Here is a 26,897-nt window from a genome sequence, read left to right as displayed (position 1 = left end):
ATCTCGTAGAATCCATGTGTATAATAACTAAGGCACTCTATTTTAAGACAAATGGCTCCATTATTATAGACACTAACAAGATTTTTATGTATTCTGTACACTCGCAAATATGTAATTTATTTTTCTTTAAGATAGTAAAGCTGGCTGCAGCACATCTTTAGAAATTGTTAATTGCCTTCAATATTTCTGTATATATGTGGTTGTCCAAGCTAATGAATTAGGGTGACATTTCACACTGTATACACCCTGTGTGTGTTCTTAGCAATATAAGTAATTCAATTGTAACTAAATCAACAGTTTTTAATAAGCTCTTTTTCCACTTTAGGCCTGAAGAGGGAGGAGGTTATGGACTTCTAGCATTTGATGAAAGAGAAAGCAGATGAAATCAAATCCCCTGCAGCATGCAGGTTTGACTACTAGATCCAGTATCACCCTTGCTGTAAGGGTCATTTTCTCAGAAGTGCTTGTTACATACACCATCAAAACCTGAACATGAAAAAATTTAATATCCGGCAGTAAAAGCATGTCTACGTAGACATCTTGACTAACTAATAAAAAAAAATAACTGTTTTCCTGTTCTTATGCTTACATCCAGTTAAAGAAGAAAAAGGGTCTTTATTTCATGAAAATTATTTTATGCCTTAAAAAAACCCTGCACATCAAACTGAAGTAGACAATGTGACTGATTTTTGGCTACAGAGAGGTCAGAGTTGGCTCCATCTGTATGCAGTCTTTACATAATGTATTTATAGCAGTCCTTAATAGTTGATTTATGCTCAATCAAAACTACAGCTGCTACTTAGTCCAGTTTGATTCAAATATTGTGATCACAAGGGCATAAAAAGTCTCAGATTGCTGCTTTAAGACTATGGTTTATTCCCCAGGTCAGACCGGATCATTTAATCAGATACCCTCATCGATATCGTTGTTACTTCACATTCCAAAAGCAAACCACGTGCTAATTCCATGAACAAAACTCTCTGGAATTAATTCAAAATATTGCTGCTGTGTTCAAACACAATCTGCATGGCAGTGATTTAAAGAAAAAAAGAAACAGGAGAAGAGGTCACAACCTCAAGTTGCACCAGGGGAGGTTCTTCCCTGAAAAAGCCATTTGATTTTGGAATGAGCTGCCCAGCCCAGGGAGGTGGTGGAGTCAGCGTCCCTGGAAGTGTTAAGCAATGACTGGGTGTGGCACTCAGTGCCATGGTCTGGCTGATAGGGTAATGTTGGGTCACATGTTGGACTCCATGACCTCGGAGGTCTTTTCCAGCCTGATTCCACGACCTCTTCCCTTCCACTTGTGGGGTTTATTATTTAACCTCGATGCTGCCTGGAGTCCCCACTGTGCGGCACAAGCGTGAAACCCTGGCGCTTGCTCCTGTCCCCAAGGGAATGCCCTCGGCAGGAGCAAACACAGCCAACCGCTGCCTCACGTCTGAACGCCACACTCCGCGCGGCCAGCCCCGCGCCCACAAGCACAACCCCGACCCTTCCGGGCCTGGGCAGGGCGAGGGGAGGGCAGGGGAAGGCAGGAGGGCGCGGGAAGTGCGAGGGGAGGGCACGGGAAGTGCCAGAGGAGGGCACGGGAAGGGAGGAGGGCGCGGTCGCTGTCGCGCTGTGGAGCGTCACGAGCTGGGGGCGGAGGCGGCGCGGCCGCGCTGCGGGAAGGGCGAGCGGGGTGAAAGGAGCCGGAGCCCCGCGCTCTCGGGCCGGGCAGGTGGGTAGCGGGCGGCACTGCAGGGGCCTGGGCCAGGCCGGCTGGCCTAGGGCGGGGCAGCGGCCCCGGGTCGGGGAGAGCCGGGGAGGCCATCCGTCCGTTATGGGCGGGAGGGAGAAGGCGAGCGGGAGAGCCCATTCCCGAGTGAGGGGAGGACTGGGCGGCGGCGGGAGTGGGTCGGGCCGTTCATGGCTCTTGGAGAAACCCATCCCGACCGCTCTCGCTGCGCTTAATTAATACTGTCACTGGGTTATTGATTCACCGCAGCGTTGCTGCTCAGGGACCCGCAGGTCCCGACCGTAGCAATGACACGGTCTCCTGTGGTGGTGTGGCTGACTTGTGCTTCACGTTTCCCGCAGGATTCAGCGTTCCCATCTCTCGCCTCCGCCTGGCTGAGCCAAAGCTCTTCGCCACTGCACTTTACAGCCTGGCATCTTGATGGAAACAAATGTTGATGGTGGTCCGAGGTGACGTATGCCCGAGGAGCAGCAGGCCTCCTTTTTTGTTTTGCCACAAAAAACTTTGTGGGAAAACAACTCTACCGCCAACTTTGGCTGGCCTTGACTCTGGGATTTAAATTGCCTCTCCTCAAACAATCAGTTTTTCTTGAGTTAGACCCTGAACTGGGGTCTTCCAAGGCTTCAGCTTTTAAGGATTTGATTTGAACAAAGGTTTGATTTGATTCTTAAGCATAGTCTGGCATACCTTGTCAGGAAGAAGTTCAGTTGGGAAAATGGCCTGTATGACTCCAATTATTATATTATTTATACTAGAATATTACTACTACTTCTAGAATCTGAAAAAAAGGATTTATCGCAACTCTTGGTATTTCAAGCCCAAAGTTGCAGTCAGAATAATATAAATTGTATAATACATTTTAAGCTAAACACATGCTGTGTTCAGCTCATGCTTTCTAACAGTTGCCATATTTATAAAGTCTCTAACAGATAGAATTCTAAGCTCTTATTTTAAAGGAGTGTGTTCATCTTATATTGTGCCTGCTTTGCAGATATTTGTGGGGGTTAAAAGATTTGAACTCCAGCTGAATAAAACAAGGGCTGAAAATTGAAGGATGGCAGCAAATCCTTCAGGACAAGGTAGGTTTTAATTTAAGTATTCAAGGAAAAGTAAATGCAAAATATCAGTGAAATCACCTTGATTGTAAACTTATTTTTATGGAAAGATGAAGAAAGGGAGGAGAGGTGGGGCTGAAAGCAGCAGAATGGCAGCACTTCTTCTGGGACAAGGTACACGCACATTTAATGGTTAAAAAAGACCACTGATGGTTGGGAAGCTCTTTATTACTGAGCACAATTGTGCTCGGGGTTAGGAAGTAGGTATCATGCCTATGCTACAGTAATCATTTCCTGAAGCTTATTTCAGACATTTACAGCATTTGGCCTTGAACATGACTTGCAGCTCTTGCACTCAACATCAGAGAACAGCCAGAAGTCAAATACATTCTATGGGAACAGCAAGACCCAGGCAGTAATATCTGTCACAGCAGCAATTGGCCAGGCCTAGGAGAAAAAGCCAGTTAAAACCGTAATGGTAACTGCCATGAAATGTTCCTTTATACCAAGATGCATCTCAATTGTATCCGGAAAATAATAAAGTCTTAGTAATGGTCCATCTCTCCAAGTGCTGCATGTGCTTTAGAGGGGGCTGAGGGTCTGGAGGTGCCACCCAGTGAATTTGAAGGAGGATCTTAAATCGCCCTCTAGAGGTGTTTTTTGGAAACCTTAGGGGAGCTCTGAGGCTTTTCCTATGTGGAAGAGCTGGGGACAAAGCTTCTCAGGTATGGGTCTTCCCTTACTTGTTTATGAAAAATGAATTCTGGCTTCAGTTTCCCAGCAAGTGGAGACTTTTTGCAGGTCTGTCTTTGTGTCCTTACCTCAGGCAGTCCTGCAAACCTGGTGTTGCTGGATAATACTTCAGGGGGTGTCCTATGACTCGTGTGGTCCAAGCCACAGATTTTACTTGCTACTCGATGGAAAGGAGGTAGTTTCAGGAATGCTTTTTGAGATTTTGTGAGGTGTTGAGAGAGAAGTACTGCAGATTGCAGAGCTGTCTGTTTGCAAATTTTAACTCTGAGAAAGTTTTTGGTATGTAATGGTAGATCTTGCTTTTATTCTGTGAATAACAAAATCAGCATCATTGCAAGGAATAGAATGTTGTCACGGAGAGTCAAAAGCTGCTCTTTCTTAAATAAGTTGGTTTACTGAGAGATGGGATTTTAAGGCCAGAATACTTTTGCTTCCCTCCTGATTCCAGTGACCTATAATTTAATAGAGCCTTAGAATCTTTTATATTTGGGATATCCTTTATAGTCGTATTAAAGGAACCATGCAGTTATTATTTGAAAATTGTTTGCACTAAGGAGACAAGAAACACTATCAAGTTTAATTACCAAATAAGCTATAAGTATTACAACTAGGAAAATTAGAAAGGAACAGGTAAATATGAACAACAGTTCAGGGTTTCTGTCTTTGCTAGATGCAGTCTGGTAGTGAAAAGGACTGTGAAAAACACTGCATTTTTAGCTTGCCTCCTGGCATATGTATTAGTACTGTTCAAGGAATCCATTCTCTTCAATTGGACAAAAAGCATACAAGTTTACTGAAATGCTCACCAGAAGAGTTTTGAATGGTAGCACTTAGGCAGAGCTGTAAGGATGAATTAAACAGTAACCTTCTACACAGGTAGACAGTGATGGGAATTTTTTGTACTGAATTACTGCTTTTCCTTTGATTTGTATCAGATATTTTCTTAGGAATAAATAGGAATTTTCCATTAATAACAGACTTGAACTATAAAAGTTAAGATGTTTTGAGCCAGACTTTTATTCACTGGCCTCTTAGAAAAGCACTCTTGGTAGCGAGCGGCCTATGAGTGCAGAAAAACCAAGAAGAATTGAATGAAAAGCCTTATTTCAGTTCATTAGTACTACAGGTAACTGATGGCATGAGACTGACTGTGGCTTTAATAAGCAATAGAAGGTCTTGCTGTATGTGTGCTGTGTGTTGTCTACCACGTGCACTCATTGCCCAGAGTGATACACTTTGAGGGCTGGAAATCAACTTCTGAATTAGAGCAAATACTTCCAGGTGCTCAGGAATACACTGCTCCTACTGCAGTACTTCACAGTACTTAGGCAACATGCATTCATCAGGCTGTTCTTGTGAAACGCCTGTGCTTGTGTGCAGCAAGGCCAGAGCCTTGCTGTGTGTAACTGAATTAGCCACTCTGTGTGTGAGTCCTCCTAGAGGAAGCTGTCTGAAATGAGAGAAATGTAACTGCTCAGGACCAAATTCTCCTTTTGGTCCTCAGAGGTGGAAAAGATACAGATCCTGCTTCAGACAGTGCTGAACGTTTCAGAAAATAAGAGTTCTGGTATGTTGGAAGAAGAAGCTCTTGAAATATGAACAGAATTCTAAGTTTCAGGCTGCAGCAATTCTAGAGTGTCTTTATGTCCTGAAAATTGTTTGTTCTTTTTTCTAAAGATATGTGGGGACATTCCCAGGGCACATTCTAATCAGTGAGATTTGGGTCTCTGTTCACCAGTCTGAAAAGGAAGATTGTGCTGTTCTGCATTGAATTATGTCATCATCTACACATTTTGCCCTTCCCAATCTGAGTCTGATCTGTGTGTAAACATAGTACTTGAGAACTTTGCAGCCATAAAGCTGTCAATTACTTATATTATATACATATATACTTATATACATACATACTTACAGGTATTTTCTGGAGGCACAGATAAAATACTAATGTATTTTTAAGTAATTCTACTTAATTTACTGAATATCCAGTACACCTTTTGTTTCATTGTCACACAAAGTATATGAAAGCATATTCAGATGTAAATTGTTACTGAGAGCATTGGCATGCAGCAGATTGTTAGATGTTGTTTTGAGATGCCATTCATCATAAGCAGAAGAGGCCATCAGAATAGAATTACTCCATTTTCTTCACAAGCGGTGTGTTTAATATGGACTTTAGATTCTGCTTTTTAAGAGGCTGCTGCCTCACTTAATGAATACTGCCATTTATAGAAACATGCACTTCAGTAAAGAAATTGCTTTAAGTCCTTTCTGAATTGAGCAGGCAGGACAAAATGCAGTGCCTTTCAATGTTCAGAGCTTGGAGGTCACGTACAGCTTTGAAAGCATTTTCTAAATAAAAGTGTATTTTGGACACAAAGTAACAAGAGGGCTTTTTGGTGCTGTTACACATCTATGGGTAAATGATAAACGGTGCATCTTAGAAAAAACTTAAATGTCCTGTGAATTTGAAGCAGCAAATCAAGGAAAGATCAAGGAGAAAAGATAATCAATGAAAAGCAAAAAATTAAAAACAGATAAATGTAATGCTGTTGCTAGCTATGCGGAGTTAATTAGAAGAACTAACTGACACAGGTAATGGTTAGATAGGGTGGTAGATAAAATGTTGAGAGTAGGTTAAAGAGAGAGGCTTGCTGTGAGTTCTTAAAGCTGGCAGTATCGCTCAGCAAGGTTTCAGCTTTCTCTGGCTTTCTGCCTTTCATGTGCAGAAAATAGGTGCAAGTAATCTTTCTCATCCTGCACAAATACAATGCTTGATGTCAGCAACAGAGGTGTCAGAAAGGTTTAAATTTTGAATGTCCTGAATTTGCTACACTAGAGAGTAATCTGAGGATCTAGGTGCTCAGTTTGACATCTGACACTCCCATGATCTATTTAGCTGCCTTGAATAGATTGTTTTGTGTCAGGACTCATGTCAGCAAAGCTGAGAAAAATCCTTATAAACTGCAATATATGAAGTGTTCGAACTCAAAATATTAGTACTACTCAGCCCAGTGAAGGGAAGTCTAGATTTAAAGCTCTATTAGGAAGTTCATTTGTTTAAAATCTGCACTGGTTTTCACAGATGGGAATCTGGTCTGTACTAAGGACAGCTTTTGATTTTTGCATGTCCACATTTTTAGAAGAAATGAAAGCAGAAAGTAAAAAGCAGAACAGACAAATCTGTAGATGAAATATTACTCTTATTTATAATTGAAGCAGGAAACTTCTGTAGGAGTTTCAAATTGGTCTTTATGAAAGCATTTTGGGTTCCTCAACAGGGATGAATCTAAATGAAATTTTTGCTTATTTATTGCCAGATATGGTTAATTACTCTCTAAGGATGCCAGAATTTCTCTGTAAAATGGATTTCTCATGTTCCACTCCCTCCATTGTTAACCTTTAAATGAACAGGCTTTACTTTGCACATTGAAGAAGTTTACCTGCAGGAAGATCACGTTGCTCAGCTGAGGAGTACTAACGTGTATGTTGAAAATGCTCCTCCCCTTTCTTAAACAGGCTTTTTTTTCCTTGCCAATAACAAATTCTCTAAAACAAATTACTTTTTCAGTGCAGCAGGTTGCTGATGGTTACTGTCTGAACTCTAGTGCAAAATACTACTTAAAAAACCCCAACCAACAAACAATCAAACAAAAGCACACCACAAATCGCTTAGTAGCGGTATGAGGAAAGAAAAGATACTTGGGTTTCTTCTGACTGCTTCTAGAGTTTCTTCCACAAGATACTGTAACAAGACTCAAAATAGAAGACAGTCTTCTACTGTTTCTGATCACAGTTTAAAAACAGCATTTAAAATGTCTCAGGCTTTTCTGAATCACACCATCTGTTTCATGATAAATTTAAGTATATTTGATCTTTATTTTTTTGGATCACTAACTTATATTAAAAAGTGGTCTCCTTTTTCTTTCCATAATCATCGGATCTTGTGAATTCCAAGCACACATTTAAATTTATGCAGTTTAAGGTAAGCAAGCAGTATCAGTAGCGTGCTGAGTAATATGTCAAGTATAATGGTTTTTGGATTAAAATTGTGTAGAATGAACATACGAGCATATGGTTGTTTTAGGTCAGGTCCTCTTAAGAGGTGATTCAGTCATCCTATCCGCACATTGTCTCCAAAATTTACAAGAAAGTGAAGTCTGGGCTAGCTGCAGTTCAGAGATATTAAATCCTAGCTTGTTGGCAAGATTTGTCAGCCTTTGTATGTCAGCTCTGTTTAAAGGTTTCAGATTCATTGCAAGCGCAAGGTCTTAAAAAAAAAAAAGTGATAGTGTACAATACCTGAAGAGCAGAGAAACATCAAAGGCCTGAATCAGTACTCTTATCAAACAGAGTTTAAGTGGAGCTAATGCTACATAGGAAGGAGAGATTAGCAGACAGAAAATTTCCAGTTAATTAAATGTAACTGAAAATCTTGTTAACAAATATCAAAATAATTGTGGGTGATCTTACATAAAACCATAGTACAATATAGTCTGACTGTGCTCCTTTTGAGAACTCTTGTGACACTGAAGTTTATGGATGTGTACATTAGGCATGGTAGAAGAAAAAGGTTAGAGCTTGATAGCAAAGCAGTACAGATGCATGTTGTTATTTAGAGTTGAAGGTTTCTCTCTGGTGATTGTCTCCTTCATTAAGCCATGCAGATGAAAGGAATTCTGGATTATGTAATTGAGCATCAGGACATGGTCTGTCAAAGAGGTTGAACTTTAGAGTGCAGCTACTAAAAATAAATCATTTTACCTTGACATGCTAATACTCTCCTTAAGAGTTATCATGTGTGGCCTTCCTCACAGCTTGTGAATTACCATGTTTAGTGCTGTCATTAACACAGTTTGCAGGGCAGGGGCACAGCATGCAGCAACTTCCAGGGGGAATCTTGAACTTTTTGTGTGGAGGAAATAAAGGAGAGCTGACTTTTACTCTTGACTTAATTTTTTTTTATAATGTTGTCATAGCTTGTTATTTATAGAACAGCAGGAAATAAGAGATTCAAGAAGTTTGCATTTCTGACATGAGGAGTGTCCTTGGTGTTATAGAGGCGTGTAAGAGTCAGCTCTGGAACTGTTGTGCTGTTTGGGCATACTGGACAACAGCAGGGGCTTGTGCCTCTGGTTTGTTTGAGGGCTGCAGTGAGATCCTTTATTATATGAGTCCTGTGTAGGTACAGGAGTTTTGCCATGTTTGCATTTTGAAGGCAACTTTGAAAAATACATGGGTGGCAGCTATTTTGGGCATTTTTGAAATTCTCTCAAGTCACCCTACTTCCTGACCCCTTCTCTAGTATTCAAGGTCGCTTTGGAAGAGTGATGAAAGCAGATGGAGGCCACATTCTTAAATGGTGTATGGACAGTTTAATAGTTAAAATTTTCTTCTCTATTCCAACATTTGATCATACTCATACTCAGAGTAAGGGTAGTGTGTATAGGGCACATTATATTTAAACTTTTCTTCATACATTGAATGAAACATGTTTGTATGAACACATGTGTGAGCTTAGTGATTTGCTCATTCTTACCTGTTATATATATTAAATGCTTGTGTTACAGTTTGAGTTCACGAGTGACATGAGAAATTAAGCCCCATGCGTATATTACTCCATTGTTATTGTTGAGTTGAACATTCAGTGACTACTTTTTAAATGTAGAACCTGATAAGTTTATTGCTTTTTTTTTGGAAGGCAGCTATTTAAACATAAACATTGATTGTAGCTCCAGTGCTGGCTTGGAAAGGGATAGGCTCTAACTTGAGTTAAAAGCCTTTGCTTAAAATGTAATGATATGCATGATAGCTTATGGAAGCTATTGCATGCTGAAAAATGAAGCCTATTTAATAATAGTCTTTTGAAGTGAAGATCAGTGTATTCATCTTAGAGTAATTTTCTACAGGGATTTCTAATTCCACAGGTTTAGAGTTGAGCCACAGAAGTCAAATAAACATCTCTAATATTTTTCTGTCATTCTCACCAGGTTTCCAGAATAAAAATAGGGTTGCAATCCTGGCAGAACTAGACAAGGAGAAGAGAAAGTTACTTATGCAAAACCAGTCTTCCACAAATCACCCTGGAGCCAGGTATTTTATGTTCTTAGACCTGTTGGACCATCACTGATAACATCAAGGAAAAAAAAAGCCAAGCAGCTAGTGAGCTGTAAACTTATATAAATACATAACAGAAGTGTATTCTGACGATCTTTAATAACAAGGCAGGGGGACATTGCTCTTTAGGAACATATTTAAAGTGGTTTACAAAGCATGAATTTTGGCCTATATAATTTCCATTTGAGAATGAGAGAAGCAGATATGCTTACTCAAGTGTATTAAAGTCTATCATAAAGAAAAATCAGGGAGCAGCCACTGAGGAAACATTTCATTAAGCTGAAATGCTCTGGGGAATGGAAGTAGCAGACCATTAGGTTCAGGATTCTGTGCGCTTCGAGAAGCACAGTTACAGCAGGAGTGAGTTATTCTTGAAACTCCCTATGTGCAAGGTGAAACCAGTGTATGTTACAGCAGATAATCCTGTAAAAGATGCTGTGTTGTAGGGATGATTCTACATCATAAATTGTAATACTCTAATCTGAGTTGAAAGGTTTCTCCCATAGAAGACAAGAAGATCAGATTTTTGTCATAAATCAGTAACTAGAAAATCACTCAATAATTTACGTGGAGAAATTGACATCCTTACACTTTGGGGTTATGGTGAACTGAGCGCAGTGCCATGTTCTAGACACAGTGTAACCCACAACACCTGTATAAGAGTCAAATACTCTGACTACAGTCTGAGTGCTGCCTGTGTGTTTTCTTCTGAGAGATTCCACGGCACTTTTAATTCCTTCATAAGGTCAAAAAACATGCAGAATACTTGAAATTGCCTCATGTAGACTTCTGAGTGAGGTAAGAAGTTACTATTAATAACTTTATGTGGTTGTTACTTGAGCAAAATTGTTGCAAAGAAAATCAGAATATCATACTGTTGTGTACAGCTCCTGGCAGCAGTGTTTCTGTGCTTTGTTATCAGCCTGACAGCTTTAGGGGGTGCTTGTTTACTCTCTTTTTTCTTAAGGAAATACAACACTGTATTCTAGTGAGCAGAACTAGAATTTTCTAGTTTTGAAGGTGGACATGGGTGGAACCTACAATGCAACAGTCAGACTCTTGGCTTTGGTGCGGTGGACTGCTGTGTTATTTTTGAAAAGCTGACAGTTTTTTTTATGTTTTGCCAATGGTCTTGCACCACAGAGTTGTCAGAATTGAGACCATAAAATTTGTGCAAACTTGACCGATAGAGCTTGATGTACCTAAAGCACAACAGTGGCAGGGACAGCATAGAGGTGAATGGGTTGGTTTCTTGACTTGGCATGTGAAAATCCTGTATCCAAGAACAGAAGACCTCTTTTGAAAAGTATCATCTTATGGTGGAGCCGTAGGCTTATCTACAGAAATAATATTGAAAAGTTAGAGAGTACAGATTACAAATTGCAAATTAAATACCTCCAAAATCACTGAAAATACTGTGTTTTAAATAAACTGAGTACTGCTCTTCTCCAGCAGTGAGACTTATCGTTATACTTGCCATAAGCAAAAATTTTTCTGAATTGTTTAGCTTTTGTTATGCATTTAGGCATAGACTTGGCGGCAGATATTTTCATGAGCATGGCTACTTCTCAAAAACTGATTTACTAAATCAGCTGTTGACATTGAAACTGCTGGTAAAATTGAGTTGATGAATTTGCTTGGGATCCTTGTCATTCTGTCTCTGTGATTGGTAAGAGCAGAGATTTCAGCAGCAATCTCCAGTGACAGTTTCAGAGGTAGTTGGGAATTGTTTTGAGATACAGTTCTAATGGTAACCCTCACCTAATTTCCATGTTATTTATATATAGAGTTGGGGATGCTTTTTGTGTCTTCTTTTTGGTTTAAGAAGGCAGATGAGTCTAAGATATAAAAGACAAGAAAAAACAGTAAATTTTAATTTGAAACCTTTTGCTGCAGTGAGATAGATATGCTAAATCAGTTTTAGGTACTCCAAGCTGTTACCAAAAGATCATTATTTCAGTTAACATCAATAGGAAACTCCTTTTTCATAGGTAGTGAACTGCTTCCCTCCCACCGAAGACCTGTTCTTATACTGAAGTCTGCAGAGCTCTTGTTAGCGCTTCTGTTTGCCACAGTTGTTTAGAACAGTCGCTCGGTGAACGAGTAGTGATGAAAGCACAAAGCTGCTTTAGAAATTCCTTGCATTGTCCAACACTGCACCCCACTGGTTTCATTGACTTCAGTGGAACTCAACCCATGGGCAAAATCCGCAATAGGCTTCAGGTTTAGATTGGCAGAAAGTGTTTATGGTGGCTCAAATTATACAGCTGTGGTCATTCTACCTACCCTTTTTTCTCTTATATTTACAGATAGTAATTCCAAACAGTAACTGACAATTGTCAAGCTGTGAGTGAAATGGGAGCTCAGGAAATCATGTTACCCATGGCTAGAAAGGCAAGAACACATTTTGGCTGTCGTCTGTGTCATACCGTCTTGTTCTTTCTTGCAGCATTGCACTTGCAAGATCACCTCTGAATAAGGATTTCCGTGATCATGCTGAGCAACAGCACATTGCAGCACAGCAAAAGGCTGCACTGCAGGTGAGCTGATATGGTCAGAGTTCAGTTTGGCTCTGTTTAGATGTGCATCCCTTCAGAGAGCACCTTCTCTGCTCCTTTTGAATACTGAAAGCCCCTTTTAGGTATCTCTCATTTCTGCATTTGTCATAAGTGAAGTCTCTTTTGTTATGGTGAAACATGTTCTTGGGCTTGGAGAGCTCCACCCAGCCCCACAGCCATCCCATTGTGTCTCTGTTGAGCTGCCCCCAGTTGGTGTCTCAGACTGAGCTCAGGTGGCTCCCTTTGGCCTGCTGGCGATGCTGTTGCTGGTGCAGCTCACTGTGCCAGTTGCCCTTCATCACTCCAAGGGCACACTAAAGACTCAGGCTGAATTTGAGATCCAGCAGGGCTCTTCACTAGTGGTGGAGAGAGGGAATATGCAGAACATCTAACTTGCTGTTAGTCCAGCCTTTGAACTGGGAAGGGGTATGTAGGATTTCACAGAGGTGTTCCAGAGCTATACAGCAGTTGCCTCCCTCAGATGAACAAGCATATATCTACATCACATGAGCAGAATCCTGGTGTCCCATGTTCAGGATTGTGTCTGGTGGCACTCCGTGTAGCAGCTGTCATAAACCAAGAATTGCAAACTAGTTATGGAAGGAAGTGGAAGTGGAAACATGGGGTCTAGGCAAAGAAGAGCAATCAGGAGTTGAATTGCTCCACCTCCATGGGGTTGGCTGAGAAGAGCAGAAGAGAATGTCCAAGTTAATTGCCCTGATGGGCCTTATTTTGATGTAGCTGATCTAAAATGCTGGATTTGAATTTAACTTTCAGAATTAAAGAGCAAACTGGGAGAAATAAATAATTAATGCTGTAGAAGCCATGAAGTTTTAAATCGTGTCAGTGCTGCAGAGAGAGATGCTTTAACAAATGCTTTTCTTTTTGCAGCACGCACATGCACACTCCTCAGGATACTTCATAACTCAAGATTCTGCATTTGGAAATCTTATTCTTCCTGTCTTACCTCGACTTGAGGCAGAATGAGGAATGTTGTTTGTCTCAAAAATTCAAGATCTGATTTTTGTCCATAGCAGGAGCTGTCTGACCTTTTAATTTCTTTATGTATACTAAAAACTACTTTTTTTCTGGGTTCCTGCAAATGCCATCCAGAAATGTGAGCTCTAGTGATGGGGAAATAATGTTGAAAATTTTTTATCCTGTATTATTTCTGTTCCTCTGTCGGGTCAAAGTCAAATGCAAGACTTTTCTTGGACTTTGAAGTGCACAGGGTTTGCTCTTCCCTGTTTCAGTGCTTCCTTTAAATAAATGTCCAAACCAGAGTCACCAAGAGATGCACAGTCTGACAGCATTTATGTTTCTTTTTATTATGTACAGGTATAGTTTTTGTAATGAATAATGAAAATTATTTCTGTCCATTAAAACAGACATGAATTTGTCAAATGCATCAGCCAGTCTTCCTCCCCCACCCTCTCCTATGCAGGAACATTTCTAGTGTACTGTTTGCCCTTGTAGCATCATCGGCTCTTAAGTCCTTAGTTACAGTGTGCCTGTCTCTTACCTTGCTTTGTGAAATATGAAAATGAATTAAAGTGGGAAAAAACCGAATGTTTCTAACAGTCTTTTTATGGATAAAATGTCAAAAGTTCTCTGGACATCTCAGATGGAAAGTGTTGTCTGCAAAGACAATTCCATTTAAAAGGTCACATTTTTCTAGTTATGCCTTTTTCGAGACTTGGTGTGTTTTATTTTTGTTCACTTTTTTCCTTGGTGTTTTTGTCCATGGTAAACATTTCCAGCTTCCTGCTGGAAGAAAATCTATTGATATTAAGGTAAATTATTTTGGAACTGTCATTGTGCTACCAGGATAAAGTAACTTAGAATGAAAAATAGTTCTTACTTAGGCTTCTTTATATCTCCACAGCTTTGCTCATGCAGTTATGCTGCTACACTGATTGCATTGCATATGGAGGCATGTTTTAGAAAACAGAAAAGAACAGGAAAACTTACATGAGAACAATAAATCAGAACGCATCTGTTAAACTGGTGCCCAATTGAAACAGCTCTGTCCTTTGCAGAAACTTAGCTGTCCCATGAAGTTTCCAGGGTTGTAGTTGGCATTTCCTCGGGGATATGTAGGGTATTCTGTTTCTATATGCTGGGGATTGCCTGAACCCAGTAAGCACTACTGAACTATGTGTTCATATTTCACTGTTAATATTTGCAGTAATCATGAATACAGAACAACTACCAAGAGATGGGTACAGGTATGAGGGAAATGCCATTGTTTTCATATACCTCAGCTGAACATAGACCTTTGCAGAAACTGGAGCGTACTGAAACATTTTCAGGAAGGAGAATCTTCTGGACCCAGCCTGGTAGAGCTTAAAGATGTGCAATTTTAACAAGAACTATTCATACCATATGCTTTTTTTTCTGGGTTCTGATGTGATGAGTCATGGGAGTGATGATGGTTTTTGTGGGCAGTGGAGAAAGAAGTCACTTCTATTTACTGTGGTTGGCTCTGTGTAGCTTTTTTATTTAATTACCAATTATGAAATTACCTTATGAAATTGTCCTGTCTATTCATTATTCTGTAGTGTGAGCTGCATATCTTATTAGGTGCTTTGAAGAAAAAGATGTGCAAATCTCAGTGTAAAAGAGGCAGCTATGAATCTGTCCAACCTGGAAACATACAAAGGCAAAGGTGTTAAAGCAGATGCAGCAGAAAGCATGGATTTTATATTTGAGTTGAATTAACATTAAAGGAGCTCGTGCTACATATTTGAACTGCAGAATCTTTCAGTATTGTACAGACTGCAAATGATCCAGGCAGTGCAACAGCAATCATCTTTTTCCCTGGCAAAGTTATGGTTGCTCCACTGAAGGAATTAACAGTTGTTGGCTGGGTTGTTTTCACCTTGGGTATTGAAAGATCTGCTTTTGGGAATTCAGGGCCTGAGCTCAAGCATTAAGGGGGGGGGGGGGGGCGGGGAATTAATGCAGCTGTTGTGATATTTTAACGTTATAATGTCTCAAATTATTCTTTGAAATTGTGAGGATCTTGGTGCTATATGTAGATAGGATTAACTGTCAAATACACAAATTGTATATGGAAGCGCCTATCTTAAAATGGCAGACTCAAGCACTTACTGTCAGATGCATCAGTGTGTCTTGCCACTCTTTCCTACTATTAATCAGTATTGGATACATTAATCTATCCCTATACAGTAACTTCAGCAAAACCCTTTCTCCTCTTGGAACTACACATTCAAATTCAAACTATTACCAGTTAGAATACATGTGAACCAGGAAGTGTCTGGGATGTGTTGCTCCTAGCAGTAGCCACTAAGTTGATCAGATGAAAACTGAAGGCCTGTAATACAGTGCTGGCCTGTGTACCTCAACATGCATGACTCAAGTAATTTTTATTTAATTTGCTACAATAGAAATTGGCCTTTCCACTCACCACAGGTTGGTGTAGTGTCTGTGTCAGAGCTGAATGGTGGGGTGGAAGCAGCTCGCGGACTGGGCTAAAGCATCGCGAGATCAGATTTTTTGAAGTGATGGCGGAGTTGTGATCTCTCAAGAACAGATGAGGTAAAGGGATCAAAGATGTACAGAAGCACTAAAAGAACTGAACCACAGTTTGTTTCTTAGCTCTGTCATCTTTTTCTTCCCCTAGACAAGTTTTCACATCTTTGTTTTCCAAAGTCACCCAGCATTTCCCGACCACAATAGCCTCTGGAAAATGCTCTGGTTTAACTCAAAAACCTTGGCCTGTAAAACCACGTGTGATTTCCTACCATATGTGGTTTTACTCTCCCTTTTTCGTTAGTATTTTCATTCTGCTGAATTCCTAGAAGCACTGGTGTGAAACTGATAAATAATACCTGATGATGTGTTTGACTTTATATCAGAACACAAAATACTCAGTGCAATGCACTAGTAGAAAGAAATTCCAGCCCCTGGGTCTTAGATCTTCCTAATTGCTTTGATGTGCTCAATCACCAAAATTGATAAATACTGTTTTTGCCTTCATGTGCTTTCAGCAATAGTCAAGCCACCTGTAGTTTTCTAGTCCTGTGGACACAGCTGGGTAGCACTGTTCATGACCACTGTTCAAGGATCCTTGTCTGAGGTACACACTTTGGATGGCTCTAGGCTTTTATTAAATCACCTTTGTAATTCAAAGGCTAGAGGTCACTTACCATCTTGCTGCATAGCAGAGTAGTTAGTGCTCCAACCTAAACCTTGAAGAAATGCATGAAGAGGCCAGGCTTTGCTCAGCCTCTTCAGAGAAGAGGAGAGTGTCAATTATCAACCAGTTTACAGGGAACATGAGCTTGAACTGATGGAGGGAAATGCAGACAATGGCACCTTAGAAGTGCACAGCTTTTATGTCTTCTCTTACAGAATCTGCAGGGTTGTAGGGGGAGAGCACAAGGGCTGAAGGAGGGAATGAGCCAGAAACAGTGTAGTATGTGATCACAGACATGAGCAGGCAGTGACTATCTTAGTGCATCCTCTTAAGCATTGTGGTAGCGAATTCATTCAAAATCAGGAGAATGGCTGAGAAAGCAGCTGGATGATTCCTGATGGCCAAATTTATAGCAGTGACAATTCCTCCTGACAAATCAGCTCAATTAGCAAGCCTTCTTGAAGGACAGTCAATCAGTCCTGCTGAAACTGAAGCTGATCCCCATGTTTTGGGGAATATATGGACACATGAATCCTAAGGGAAAAATTACCAGAAGGCAGCTGGTCTGCTGGATGGTCTGTGTGCACAGACACCTCTGAAGAAGGAGGTGGAGAATGAGGGAAGGATTGTCTGACACCCAGCTGGGAAAGTCCACCTGTCCAGAGCTCTGTGTGCCTGATTTACGTTTTGCTAACACACAGGGAAAATTCTGTAGCACCACCTGCCAGTAACGCTGTTGTGTCTGGAAAGTCTGGTAATCAGTGTGTTCTGAAACACGTCTGGAAGGCTAAAATACAGAGCTTTCTGTAGTGAATGGCAACTTTGACAACTGATCAGTGAAGTAGTTTTCACATGTTGTTAGGTTAATAGCTTGCTCGGTGAGTTTGTGCATTTATTGGAAGCACAGAGCACAACCCGGGTATTTTACAAAGACAACGTTGTCCTGTTTCCTAGTTCTTCCACTCATAGAAGGAACCAAATGATAAATGTTTTTGGGAAAATGATCTTTACATTCCTTCCCTGAATACACGTTTTTTAGAGAGAAAGTTTAATAGATTAAATAGAGAAAGCTTGATTATTTCAGTGAGACATTATGAAAAATTATGTTAAACTACTGGTGAGGAAATTACTTTCCTCAGCTATTGCCCTCTGCCAGGGTCATTCAGGTATTGAATTATGAAAGGTGGCGACATAGTCCTCAATCTGTTCTCTTTAAGGCCTCTAATCTGGATACTTTGGTGTTAGTGGATGCTTCTTTTTTCATGAAGATTTTGTAGATAAGGTCTGAAAGTTGTTCAAAATCTACCTGGAATGTACAAATCACAAGCTTACATGCCACCTTCGCTATGCACATATGTTGCACATATCAGCATATTATATGACTGGGTGGTGGTGCATAAACTTCAGTAGGGAAAGATGTCTCATTGTAAAAAATATGTGTAGATTTACAGACGTCTTTACATCTTCATAGGCTTTTTCAGTGTGTTATTTGAATCCTCGCATGAGGCAAACTATGTTTCTGTTACCTCCATTTTTGCAGATGAAAAAAATGCTAAGGGATTCCAATGCCTGCCGGTACACAGAAAGCCAGTGGAATTGTCAGGATTAACTCCTGGTTAGTCAGGTAGCGTGAGGCATCATCTGGAGACTATTGCTCTGCATCCCACACCAGCGGCTGCTTCATCACCCCCTAGTAAGAGGCGTAGAGCTCTTTGCTTTCTGGTTTGTCTTTGCTTTCACTAATAGCTAGTGCTTTAGCTTTGGTTTGGTTTTCTTTTTCAGATGGTGAAGACAACAAAGTAAGTCAGAGTCTGGGCCTTTTCTGTTTAAAATTTTGAGTAGGAGAGATGGAAACCAAAAGAGTAATGTTACACTCTGTGTTTGGAAAGAGCTTTCGTTCTTGTGCTTTGTTGTTTGCAACAGTGACCAGATAAAGTTTCCCATTGTGCTGGGGTTTAGCCATCACTGCATGCCCTAAGTATGTTAGAGCATCTCTCTGCCTGGATGACTGTAGATTTTCTCCACCTGTCAGTCAGTGCCCACTTGTGGAAGTGGGAATGGCCAACGTGGGCCCAAGCCAAAGCTTCTGTCTTGATATTTCTCTGCCAGCAAGACTGCACAGCTGGCTGACAACTGGGATGGGTCAGAAGGACTGAGTGTTTACAGCCTGTCAGGAAGAGACACACCAAGAGTCATGTTCTCAAGCTCTGCACAGCAGAGGGGTTGTTTGTCCACAGAAAGCAAAATGCTGTGCACTGGCCTGTGTAGGACTGGCTGCCTTGCCAGCACCCCTGGTAGTCTCTATAAGGGGGGATTTATGTCCCATCTAAATGAAGGGTTGGTTTGAAGCTACTCATTCTAAGTATACCCTGCTTCCCTGGACTTTGAGTTTGCAAAGGCTGACTTTTCCCTCTGAGCTGGGCCTGTGTATGTGTCCCAGTCTCCCTCTCATGCAGATTGGCTTTGTCAGATTCAGGCCTAATCACTTCCAATTTAATACCTTGAACTGGTCAGTTTGCTCTGTCAGCAAACAAGCCTGCTTAACCTGTCCGTTTGGACAGACCATCTTTTTTTGATGGGTTTGCTCATCACATGACACAGCAGTGTACTGACATAAGACAGGTTCGTAAGCACAGGAAGTCATTAATAGGTACAAACAACTGCTCATTCGGCCTTTGGTACTGATCTTCCTTGCAGCCAAGCATTGCTAGAGCTCACAAAAAAAAAATACTTCCATTTATAGTAATGGAAATGCTCCCCCATGCTCCTTTGTACCTTATTCCATTGATAAACTCAGTGGCAAGGTTTCAGAGATGTCAGTAGGATGTCCTGATCTCTGCAGTATATAAGAAATTGTGAGTCCAGCAGCACTCACCACAGTTTTCTGGTGATACAGACATATGTTAAGGATAGCTGGTGATATTCAACCAAGAGTGGAAAATCTAAAACCTAATACATTTTTGCTTATCCAAAACCCCGTCTCAGTGATATCCTCTATGTCTTAAGTCAGCAAATTGCTTCCCTCCGCATGGCTGAAGACAACTCAGTACAGCAGCAGAGCCCTAAAGCAGACAGGAAACATGGTGATTCTTGTTTCTGTGATTATTACTTTTTAGCCTTTCCACAGTAATGTGGTCTGTAATTCTAGCTGGCCTGTTTTTTATGCCCTTTTGATCCTTTGTAAGTCTTGTCAGCAATTTCTTAAAACTTTCTGTGGTTTCCCTGTCAGTTACCATTTTTTCTCTCTGCTAGACACATTCATTTCTCTCAGTTACACTGTGATGCTTTTCCAGCTCCACTTCTTCCTTCCCTCCCTCCCTCCCTCCCATTAGTGTTCCTTCCTTGCAATATCCCTTACCTGAGCTACTTGGTTATGCCACAGCAAGTGTGCTTTAATGAAGCTCTGTTTCAGTATAAACAAGATGTAAGCGCTTTTTTGACAGATGCAAGCAAGACTAGGATCAGAAAGTTACTTCTGGGAACCCTCAGAGTATGTTCAGCTGAGAAAGGTCATGACGCTATGGGATAGCTCAGCATCACCCTGAAGTACTCAGATTCATTGATGAGGAAGTTGGGAGCTTTTTGCAGCACTTAAACAATTCTATTATTATTGAAGAGTGACATAGATTGTCTAGAGTGTAGCAAGCTGAGTCAAATGAAATGCTGGCTGATTCCGGCCTGAGCAGAAGCTTGATGACATGAGTGAGGGATTCTGCCTGATTTTGGCAAAGACTAGCTAAGCAACAACAGCACCTGATAAAGCGCACATTGAGCCATCTCAGTCCAGAGCTCTCTAAGGAGACAGGTTAAGGCAAGGAGATGTAAGGCTCCTCTGCTTTAACCCACAGAGACCACCTGCATATCACGTGTGGTCGGTTTGCCACATCCTCAGGCTCTGACCCAGTGGAAGGCAATTGATTGGCACAGTCCTCCCAGAAACTTACTTTTGCCACCAGACTGTAAGGGTCAGAAAAAGAGGGTAAAGCAGATGAGTGATGACTGGAAAAAGGTTTCTTTTGTGGGCCACAGAGCTGCAAGATGAGTTGCCAGTGCTGTCTTGGAACACGGGTTTGTGCTGTGCGTGTGGGAGCACCTCAGTCCTTTTAGCTCTGGAGAGTTCTTATTCTCTGCTCCCCTGAGACAGTCTCACACTCCAGCTCAGTGCTGGGAAGTGCAAATGTCATCTTAAATACAGGATGATAATTAGAGGCAAGTGAGGCTTTAGTTCTCACTTTCCAAGGGAGGACTTGGGACTTCAAAATAGTATTCCCCTGTGCTGGTGCTTCTCAGACCATCTGAGAAGGGAATATAGAAACCCTAGAGATAAGTTTACCACACAGGGGCAGTCTGTGTTATGCTCTGTCCAAGCCTGGAATGTGACCTGACCTCCACAGCACAGGAAATGTGACCTGACCTCCACAGCACAGGAAAGTGCCTGGATTCATGCTTGCAAAGGCAGTGCTCTCAGTCTGACTGGAGCTCCTTCCCTTGGGATGAATGGTGAAAAAACAATTGGAACCCAAGGTGACCCACGGTTTCACACAGTTGAGAGCCTGACCCTCAAGGTAATAAGGTTGGTTTTGTCCAAACTAATGAATTCAATGCCTGTCTAAAGAGGATCAGTTCCAAAGAGGGAGGTTGAGAAAGATGTGTCAGGGAAATGCCTATTCTGTGCTAGTGAATATTTTTACGCATGGTCAGGACAAGCATAATGTCAAACTGGAAAAGGCTTTATCTCCTCTCAGTAGTTCACACACAGATAGAATTCATACAGGGCTTTTCCCTCACTCAGAGGACATAAATCTCTGTCAGACAGCAATTCCCTGCCTCCCAGTTCTGCAATGTGTGTTCAGTATACATAGTGCATTCCACATAAATGTGCTATTATAGGTTCATGAAGATACATGACTGTAGATTTCTTTCTTGCTTTTGATACTGCAATGAAAGCCAGTGCTAGGTCTCCTTCCCCCTCCCTGACTCTTATCTATGTTTTTCTTTTCTGTCAGCTATTTCCTACAATATTGGTTTCAAGTGGCAGGAGATCTACCTATGGGATTTCCTAATGCGTACACTATAGTGAAAATTACAGGCTTCTCTTTGACAATCAAATTGATTTCAGAAATATCTCCATATGTAATATTTACAGCAAGTAACAAAATACACCTTGCAGATCTCTATAAATATGTCAGCTTTTCAAAACCAAGACCATTTTCGTGAAGAACAAAGCAAAACACTGAATCACAGCTAGGGTTCTTACTGATATGACATATAACGCTTTTTTACCAGCAAGTGTTAACTTTCCTGCATTCATAATTCACATAATGGGTGGCAATTGTGTCCTTAATTTTTTTGCATTTAGGGACTGGACTTGGAATTGAAAAAAATTCAGAACTCAGATGAAGGAGTAGTGATATTACTGGTTCCAGTTGAGTTAAAGATTCCAGTTGCAAGGATATCTGTTGAAACATTTTCATCTCATTAATAGTCAGATGATGATCAACAATTATGCCATAGTGTTCTGCTTTATTCTGATGTGGCAGGGGAGATGCGTTACACAGAACTAGAACAGTCAATGTCTGTTTAGTGGGCATGGTAAACCTCACCAATCCTCTCACAGCACTGCAATAGGATAGATAAAAACCCAGCCATACCTTTCCAGTGGAACAGAAGCTGATTGCACATCAAATACTGCTCCCCAGCTCTGCGCTGTCTTCCAGGTTGTCTTTGTTTGTGACTTAAAGGCTTGTCACAGCTCCAGCTGAAGTGAAGTTTTCCTCTCAAGAGAAAGTGGACCAAGCCACTTGTGGACCATAGCTGTAGAAGTTCAGGGCAATTATTTTTATACCTGGTCACCAATTTTTGAAAATTACATCATTTGGGTGTCAGACCGAGAATTTGACTTCTGATACAAGCCCCTCTTAAAATGTCTCAAAACCTGGTCAGCCCCAAACTTTTTTTTTTGATTTAAGTGTTCACCATTTATACATGACTGACTGAAAATGCTGTTTTTTGGTGATGCTATTTTTTGTCTGCTATGAATTTGCTAATTAATTCCATGTCTTTGTTTATTAATTGGTAAACCAGTAGTAGTTTATATTAGTGCCTACGGATCTAGTGTAAATGATCAGGTAATGAAAATTAACTGTATTTAGAATATGCCAAACAAGCTTACAAAGGTGTGAACCATTAAAAAATACGATTCACAAGAAAGTAATTTTTGTACAGTGGCTCTGAAAACATAGGCACTTAAGCTTCAGGGGTTCTTGGTCCCCAAAACTCAGTCTCCTTTCTCCTAGTTATGCTTACTGGGGAGGAAAATCCATCATATACGTTAGCTGCCTTCAGTGAAGAAAAAGCTCTACACCAGCTCTTTCCTTGGAAGACCTGGTAGTGATGAAGGAGACCACTGCTCCCCAGCTCTTCAGAAAAAAATCAGTATTCATCCCAAAAATGGGCCCTCAGCATGTTCTGCCTTCCTCTGCCCTGTCCTGTCATTCCACTTTTTTCTCTTGTTTGAAAGCAGCTAAACTTGTTCACATCATCCTAGAGACTGCTTGGGATGCTGGATGCTGAGAGCAGACAGAGGGCAGAGTTGCTCTGTCTTAGATGCTAAGATGGAAAAACTTCCTGGAAACCTTTAGCGAAGGAAACAAAAGTAAAGTTTTCACAGTGCTCCAGGTTTCTTCACCAGCTTGAAGATGACAGCTCTGAGGGAGGATATCCCCACCCTTGGCTCCTTGTACCAGACATTCCTCATGCCTCTGACCTGCTGCCAAACCACCAGGCAGGGGTGACTTGCCTCTCTTGTACGCACATGTGCTTGTAGAGAAGGCACTCTGGGCAGAGCTTGTGCTCATGGGGGATCCAGCCATAACAGTCCATGTTCTGCCTCTTTTCTTGCCTCCTGCTACCATTCTGGCAAAAAATAACCTGTTCTGGGAGTCTCTCAGCAATTCAGTGTCATCAGACTCTCTGCCTGCCTTCTCCTGCAAGGTTTGCATGTTCAGGTCCTGGCTGCAGTATTTCCCCCTGGAGAGCAGGGCTGTGGGGCTGTCACCTCCCAGGCATCTTATCCTCCACACCTCTCCTCATCAACATGGATGAAGTAGACACTGTGGGATCAGACAGGCCTTGCTCAAGACCTCAGGCTTATTCTTCAGTTTTCTCATGGAAGAGCTGAAGGTGTAGCTGGTGGTGGAGAGAGCCGCCACCGGCATTCCTGAGGATCTGATCCAAGCCTAGATGGATAGTGCAGAATGATGTGGCTACAAAGTCAGATCCATCTGTTTTCCTCATGGTGATATAGAAGTCCTCCAGGGGCTCATTCACCTTCACTCCTGGGATTGGAAATAGAAGTATTACAATGTATTTTCAGAAAGGAAATGCATCACGGGTGGGAAAACACATTTAGAGCGTCTCTGTGCTCTCTCTGAAGAACCCTGCAACAGCTTCCATGCTTCCCCAGAAATTTGTTTCTTGGCAGCCTTAGAGTTTGGGGAAGAGGCTGCAATGAAATGCTGTGTAAGCAGTGTAAGGGGCGTTCAAAGAAATCATATGCATTTCGCTTCCTGGTGCCACTTTTATACCAGCTGTGGAAATCCAGATTCAGAAGAAAGGAGCCAAATTCCTGGGGTTTTTTTTTTAAGTGAATGAAGGTTCCAGTCGCACTGAAGTGTGACTGTGTAAATGTGTGTGACCTACCGCTTGGGTGTAATACTCTGTACTTTCACAGCAATGTGGTACTTATGGAAATGGATACTTTTCAGGTGACGAAGGAGAGGAAGATGGAGGAGGAATGAGGAGAAAAAGAAAAAAAGGTAGCAACTTCTTCTTTTAGCCATGAGATGTCAGTATTGCAATCAGACTGCCAGTCTGGCTGCTTTTGCCTGCCAGTATCTTAGATAAACCTAACAAAGAAATTTAGTAAAAAATGTGAGCAGAGTTTTTATACTTTGGATCTTAGCCGAAGTTCTTATTTTTTGGGTAATGTTTTTGATGTTTCTGGGAGTTCATTTTTGGAGAAAAGTTCTCAAATGCCCAAGGTTACACTGGCTAGCTCTAGAAGCAGAAACCATACCTTAGGGTAACAGCAGGAAATTTTGTCTCATAGAGCATGAGATGAAGGTTGTGCACAAGCGTTATGTGTACAAGGAAACCTTTAGCATTGCCCTGGGTTTCAAAGCTACTGGCTCAACCATGAAGGAAACAGGGTATAAATTAGAAAAGGTTACAGTTTTATTGAGAGAAACTTGGAAAATCCCGAAGACCACAAGCACATAAACAAGGCTGAAAATTCTTCTCTTTTAAACTTTATGATAATTTCATTTCATCAGAAGGAATGACTCCCCAGCACTGAAAAAAAACAGTATTCTGCAAAGTTTCCTGACCTTAGTGATGCCCATACAATCTCTGAGTCCTTTGGTGACGCACCACTATCTCCACACACTGAGAGCACAGGGATAGCCTCGTTGGTGTTGGGGCTCACAGCACTTGAAGTCATCATCAGAATTAAATTGTTGAGCTTAGTTCAGTATGCTAGGAAAAAAAATAAAGGGTATAAAAATAGCTTGTCCTAGTGACACACTGCCACCATTGCTGAGGAGTAGAAATTTATGTGTTTTTCACAAAATAGGAAGAATTTAAGAAAGATAATTTTCCCTGATGCTTTCCCATGAATTTATGCTGAAAACTAAGAAGCACCAACATGAGTTACCCTAGTGTTGCTGAAAAGCTAAAAATGTATTGTCACACAGAGCTAGTAATAGAAAGGGAGTAACACAGTGTTACTGTACTTTTGCCTTACTGTAGAAACTGTGGGAGGATGGCAAAGGCAAAGGTTTTTCCATTTTTAATTGGTGCTGGCACCATCAAAAAACTCTCCCTTTTCCTTTACTGGCTGACACTTTGCTGCCAGTGCATATCTCCACCCCAGGTGTCTGTGCAAGCCAGACAGGTTAGGATAGTCAAGCAGCATTTTCCACCCATACACACTCTCTTCTCCCTATTAGGCACAACAAAACAAGATCCTGTTGCTACAGTGCACCAAAGGCAGGTGCACTGGGGTGAATACCATGACTTAAATGAAGACAGGCAGTGTGCATTTCATAAACTGAGAGCTTCAGCCCTATAGGCAGGAACTAAAAGCAGAGGATTCATGGAGAATTTTTTATAGGTGATCGGACAATGTATTTTTTGAAAGAGTAATGCATTTTTACAATACCACTGAAATTTTATTATATCTACTATACTTTAAAGTCTACTTTTTATAGGGCTGAAACTAATGGGATTTTGCAGCCCAATGAATTCAGCAGTGAGAGGTTGCTCTGAACATGGATGGACTGTGATTCCCACAGTGACTATCTCAGTGTGGTAGGAAGAGGGAAAAAGTGGAACATTCAAGGTCAATGGGAGGGAGAGGCTGGATTTCTCCTTCAAACCTCTGATTTTTTTGGCCACTGCTGACTGTTACTGCAGTCCCAGAGGTGTAATGCTGCACACCAGGAAAATGTGATTTTAAAAAGAAGTTTACATTTTTGCAGATTTTTCTGTTTATATAGTGTATCAAAGATAAAGGAACTGCATAAATCCAGCTGAAGGACCCACTGCAAGAAAATCAAGCTGGAAAGATGAGCCCTATCAGGCTAACAATGCAGGCCCATTGTCTAATCCTCTGAGCTGTGGACTCTTCTGTAACAGGAGTCACCAGTCTGTGTGTGCACATCCCTGACGTCTCAAGGTCTCATCCTGGAGACTCCAAGAAACATTGCCAGAAAATACTACACAGAGGGAACATGTGATAAATGCACATTTCTGTGCAAGTCTGTCAAGGGACAGAAGTCTCCTGAACTGAAGGGACCCACCTCTTCTGCACACTTCAACTAGTCAGTGAACAAAAGGACTTATTTCCATCTGAAAGGTAGCCTGCAAGCATTTTTCCTGAACTAAGCTGTGTTTAAAGCCTTTGGTTATGACAAATGTTCCTCTTGTGCCTGTGTGCAGCCTGGCTGACTTGATGAGCTGTGAGCTTGGTGAGTTGTTAGGTGGACAGGCGAGCTAAGAGAGGCCAGGGTGCTCACAGCAATGATGAGCTGCTCTCACCAGCGTCTCCTTGGCAGAGGTTTGCCCTCTTGTGCCCTTGGGTCTCGCTCAACCCTCTCGCAGCCACTCTTCAGGCACTGCTTGCCCCCTACCCATTCTCCATAGGGTTTTGTACTTCCCAGGATGTTTCTCTGCCCAGTCCGTGGATCAGTAACATTCAGTGCCACATTTCCCCACAAACTGCTTGCCACCTTATGAGTTGTGATTGGCACACAGTAGCTCATCCAAGGACTACTTCTGAGAGCACCCAGAGCATTCTGGGAAACAACCTTCTAAAATCAAGATCCTAAATACACAACACCAGTTGTCCTGAAAGATATAATAGTTCCAGCCTCACTGATATTCTCACACTGCAATTAATCCCACTTAATTACCTTCTGACAGGCCTTGGCATGAAAGGTTTTTTCTTGAATCAAGAA

The 26,897-nt window shown here is 41.4% G+C and overlaps 1 protein-coding gene and 1 pseudogene across 2 annotated transcripts; one reads left to right on the top strand and one right to left on the bottom strand.

The window, feature by feature from the left end:
• Positions 1-1,611: 1,611 nt before the first annotated feature.
• On the top strand, positions 1,612-13,787 carry INIP (INTS3 and NABP interacting protein). Of its 2 annotated transcripts, XM_063180970.1 has the most exons (7): positions 1,612-1,720; positions 2,080-2,187; positions 2,730-2,817; positions 7,502-7,528; positions 9,534-9,636; positions 12,110-12,200; positions 13,110-13,787. In XM_063180970.1, the coding sequence occupies exons 5-7, from the start codon at positions 9,599-9,601 to the stop codon at positions 13,203-13,205; spliced, it is 225 nt and encodes a 74-aa protein (XP_063037040.1). In that variant the 5' UTR covers positions 1,612-1,720; positions 2,080-2,187; positions 2,730-2,817; positions 7,502-7,528; positions 9,534-9,598; the 3' UTR covers positions 13,206-13,787. The 2 variants fall into 2 exon arrangements, with proteins under 2 accessions (XP_063037040.1, XP_063037039.1); XM_063180969.1 differs by lacking the exon at positions 7,502-7,528.
• An 8,096-nt stretch (positions 13,788-21,883) lies between these two features.
• On the bottom strand, positions 21,884-24,880 carry LOC134432548 (uncharacterized protein KIAA1958-like; annotated as a pseudogene).
• Positions 24,881-26,897: the final 2,017 nt, after the last annotated feature.

This window comes from Melospiza melodia, chromosome Z (assembly GCF_035770615.1).
Source record: "Melospiza melodia melodia isolate bMelMel2 chromosome Z, bMelMel2.pri, whole genome shotgun sequence".
Taxonomy (NCBI): domain Eukaryota; kingdom Metazoa; phylum Chordata; class Aves; order Passeriformes; family Passerellidae; genus Melospiza; species Melospiza melodia.
Note: the sequence above shows the minus strand (reverse complement) of the source record. Positions and strands in the feature narration are given on the sequence as shown.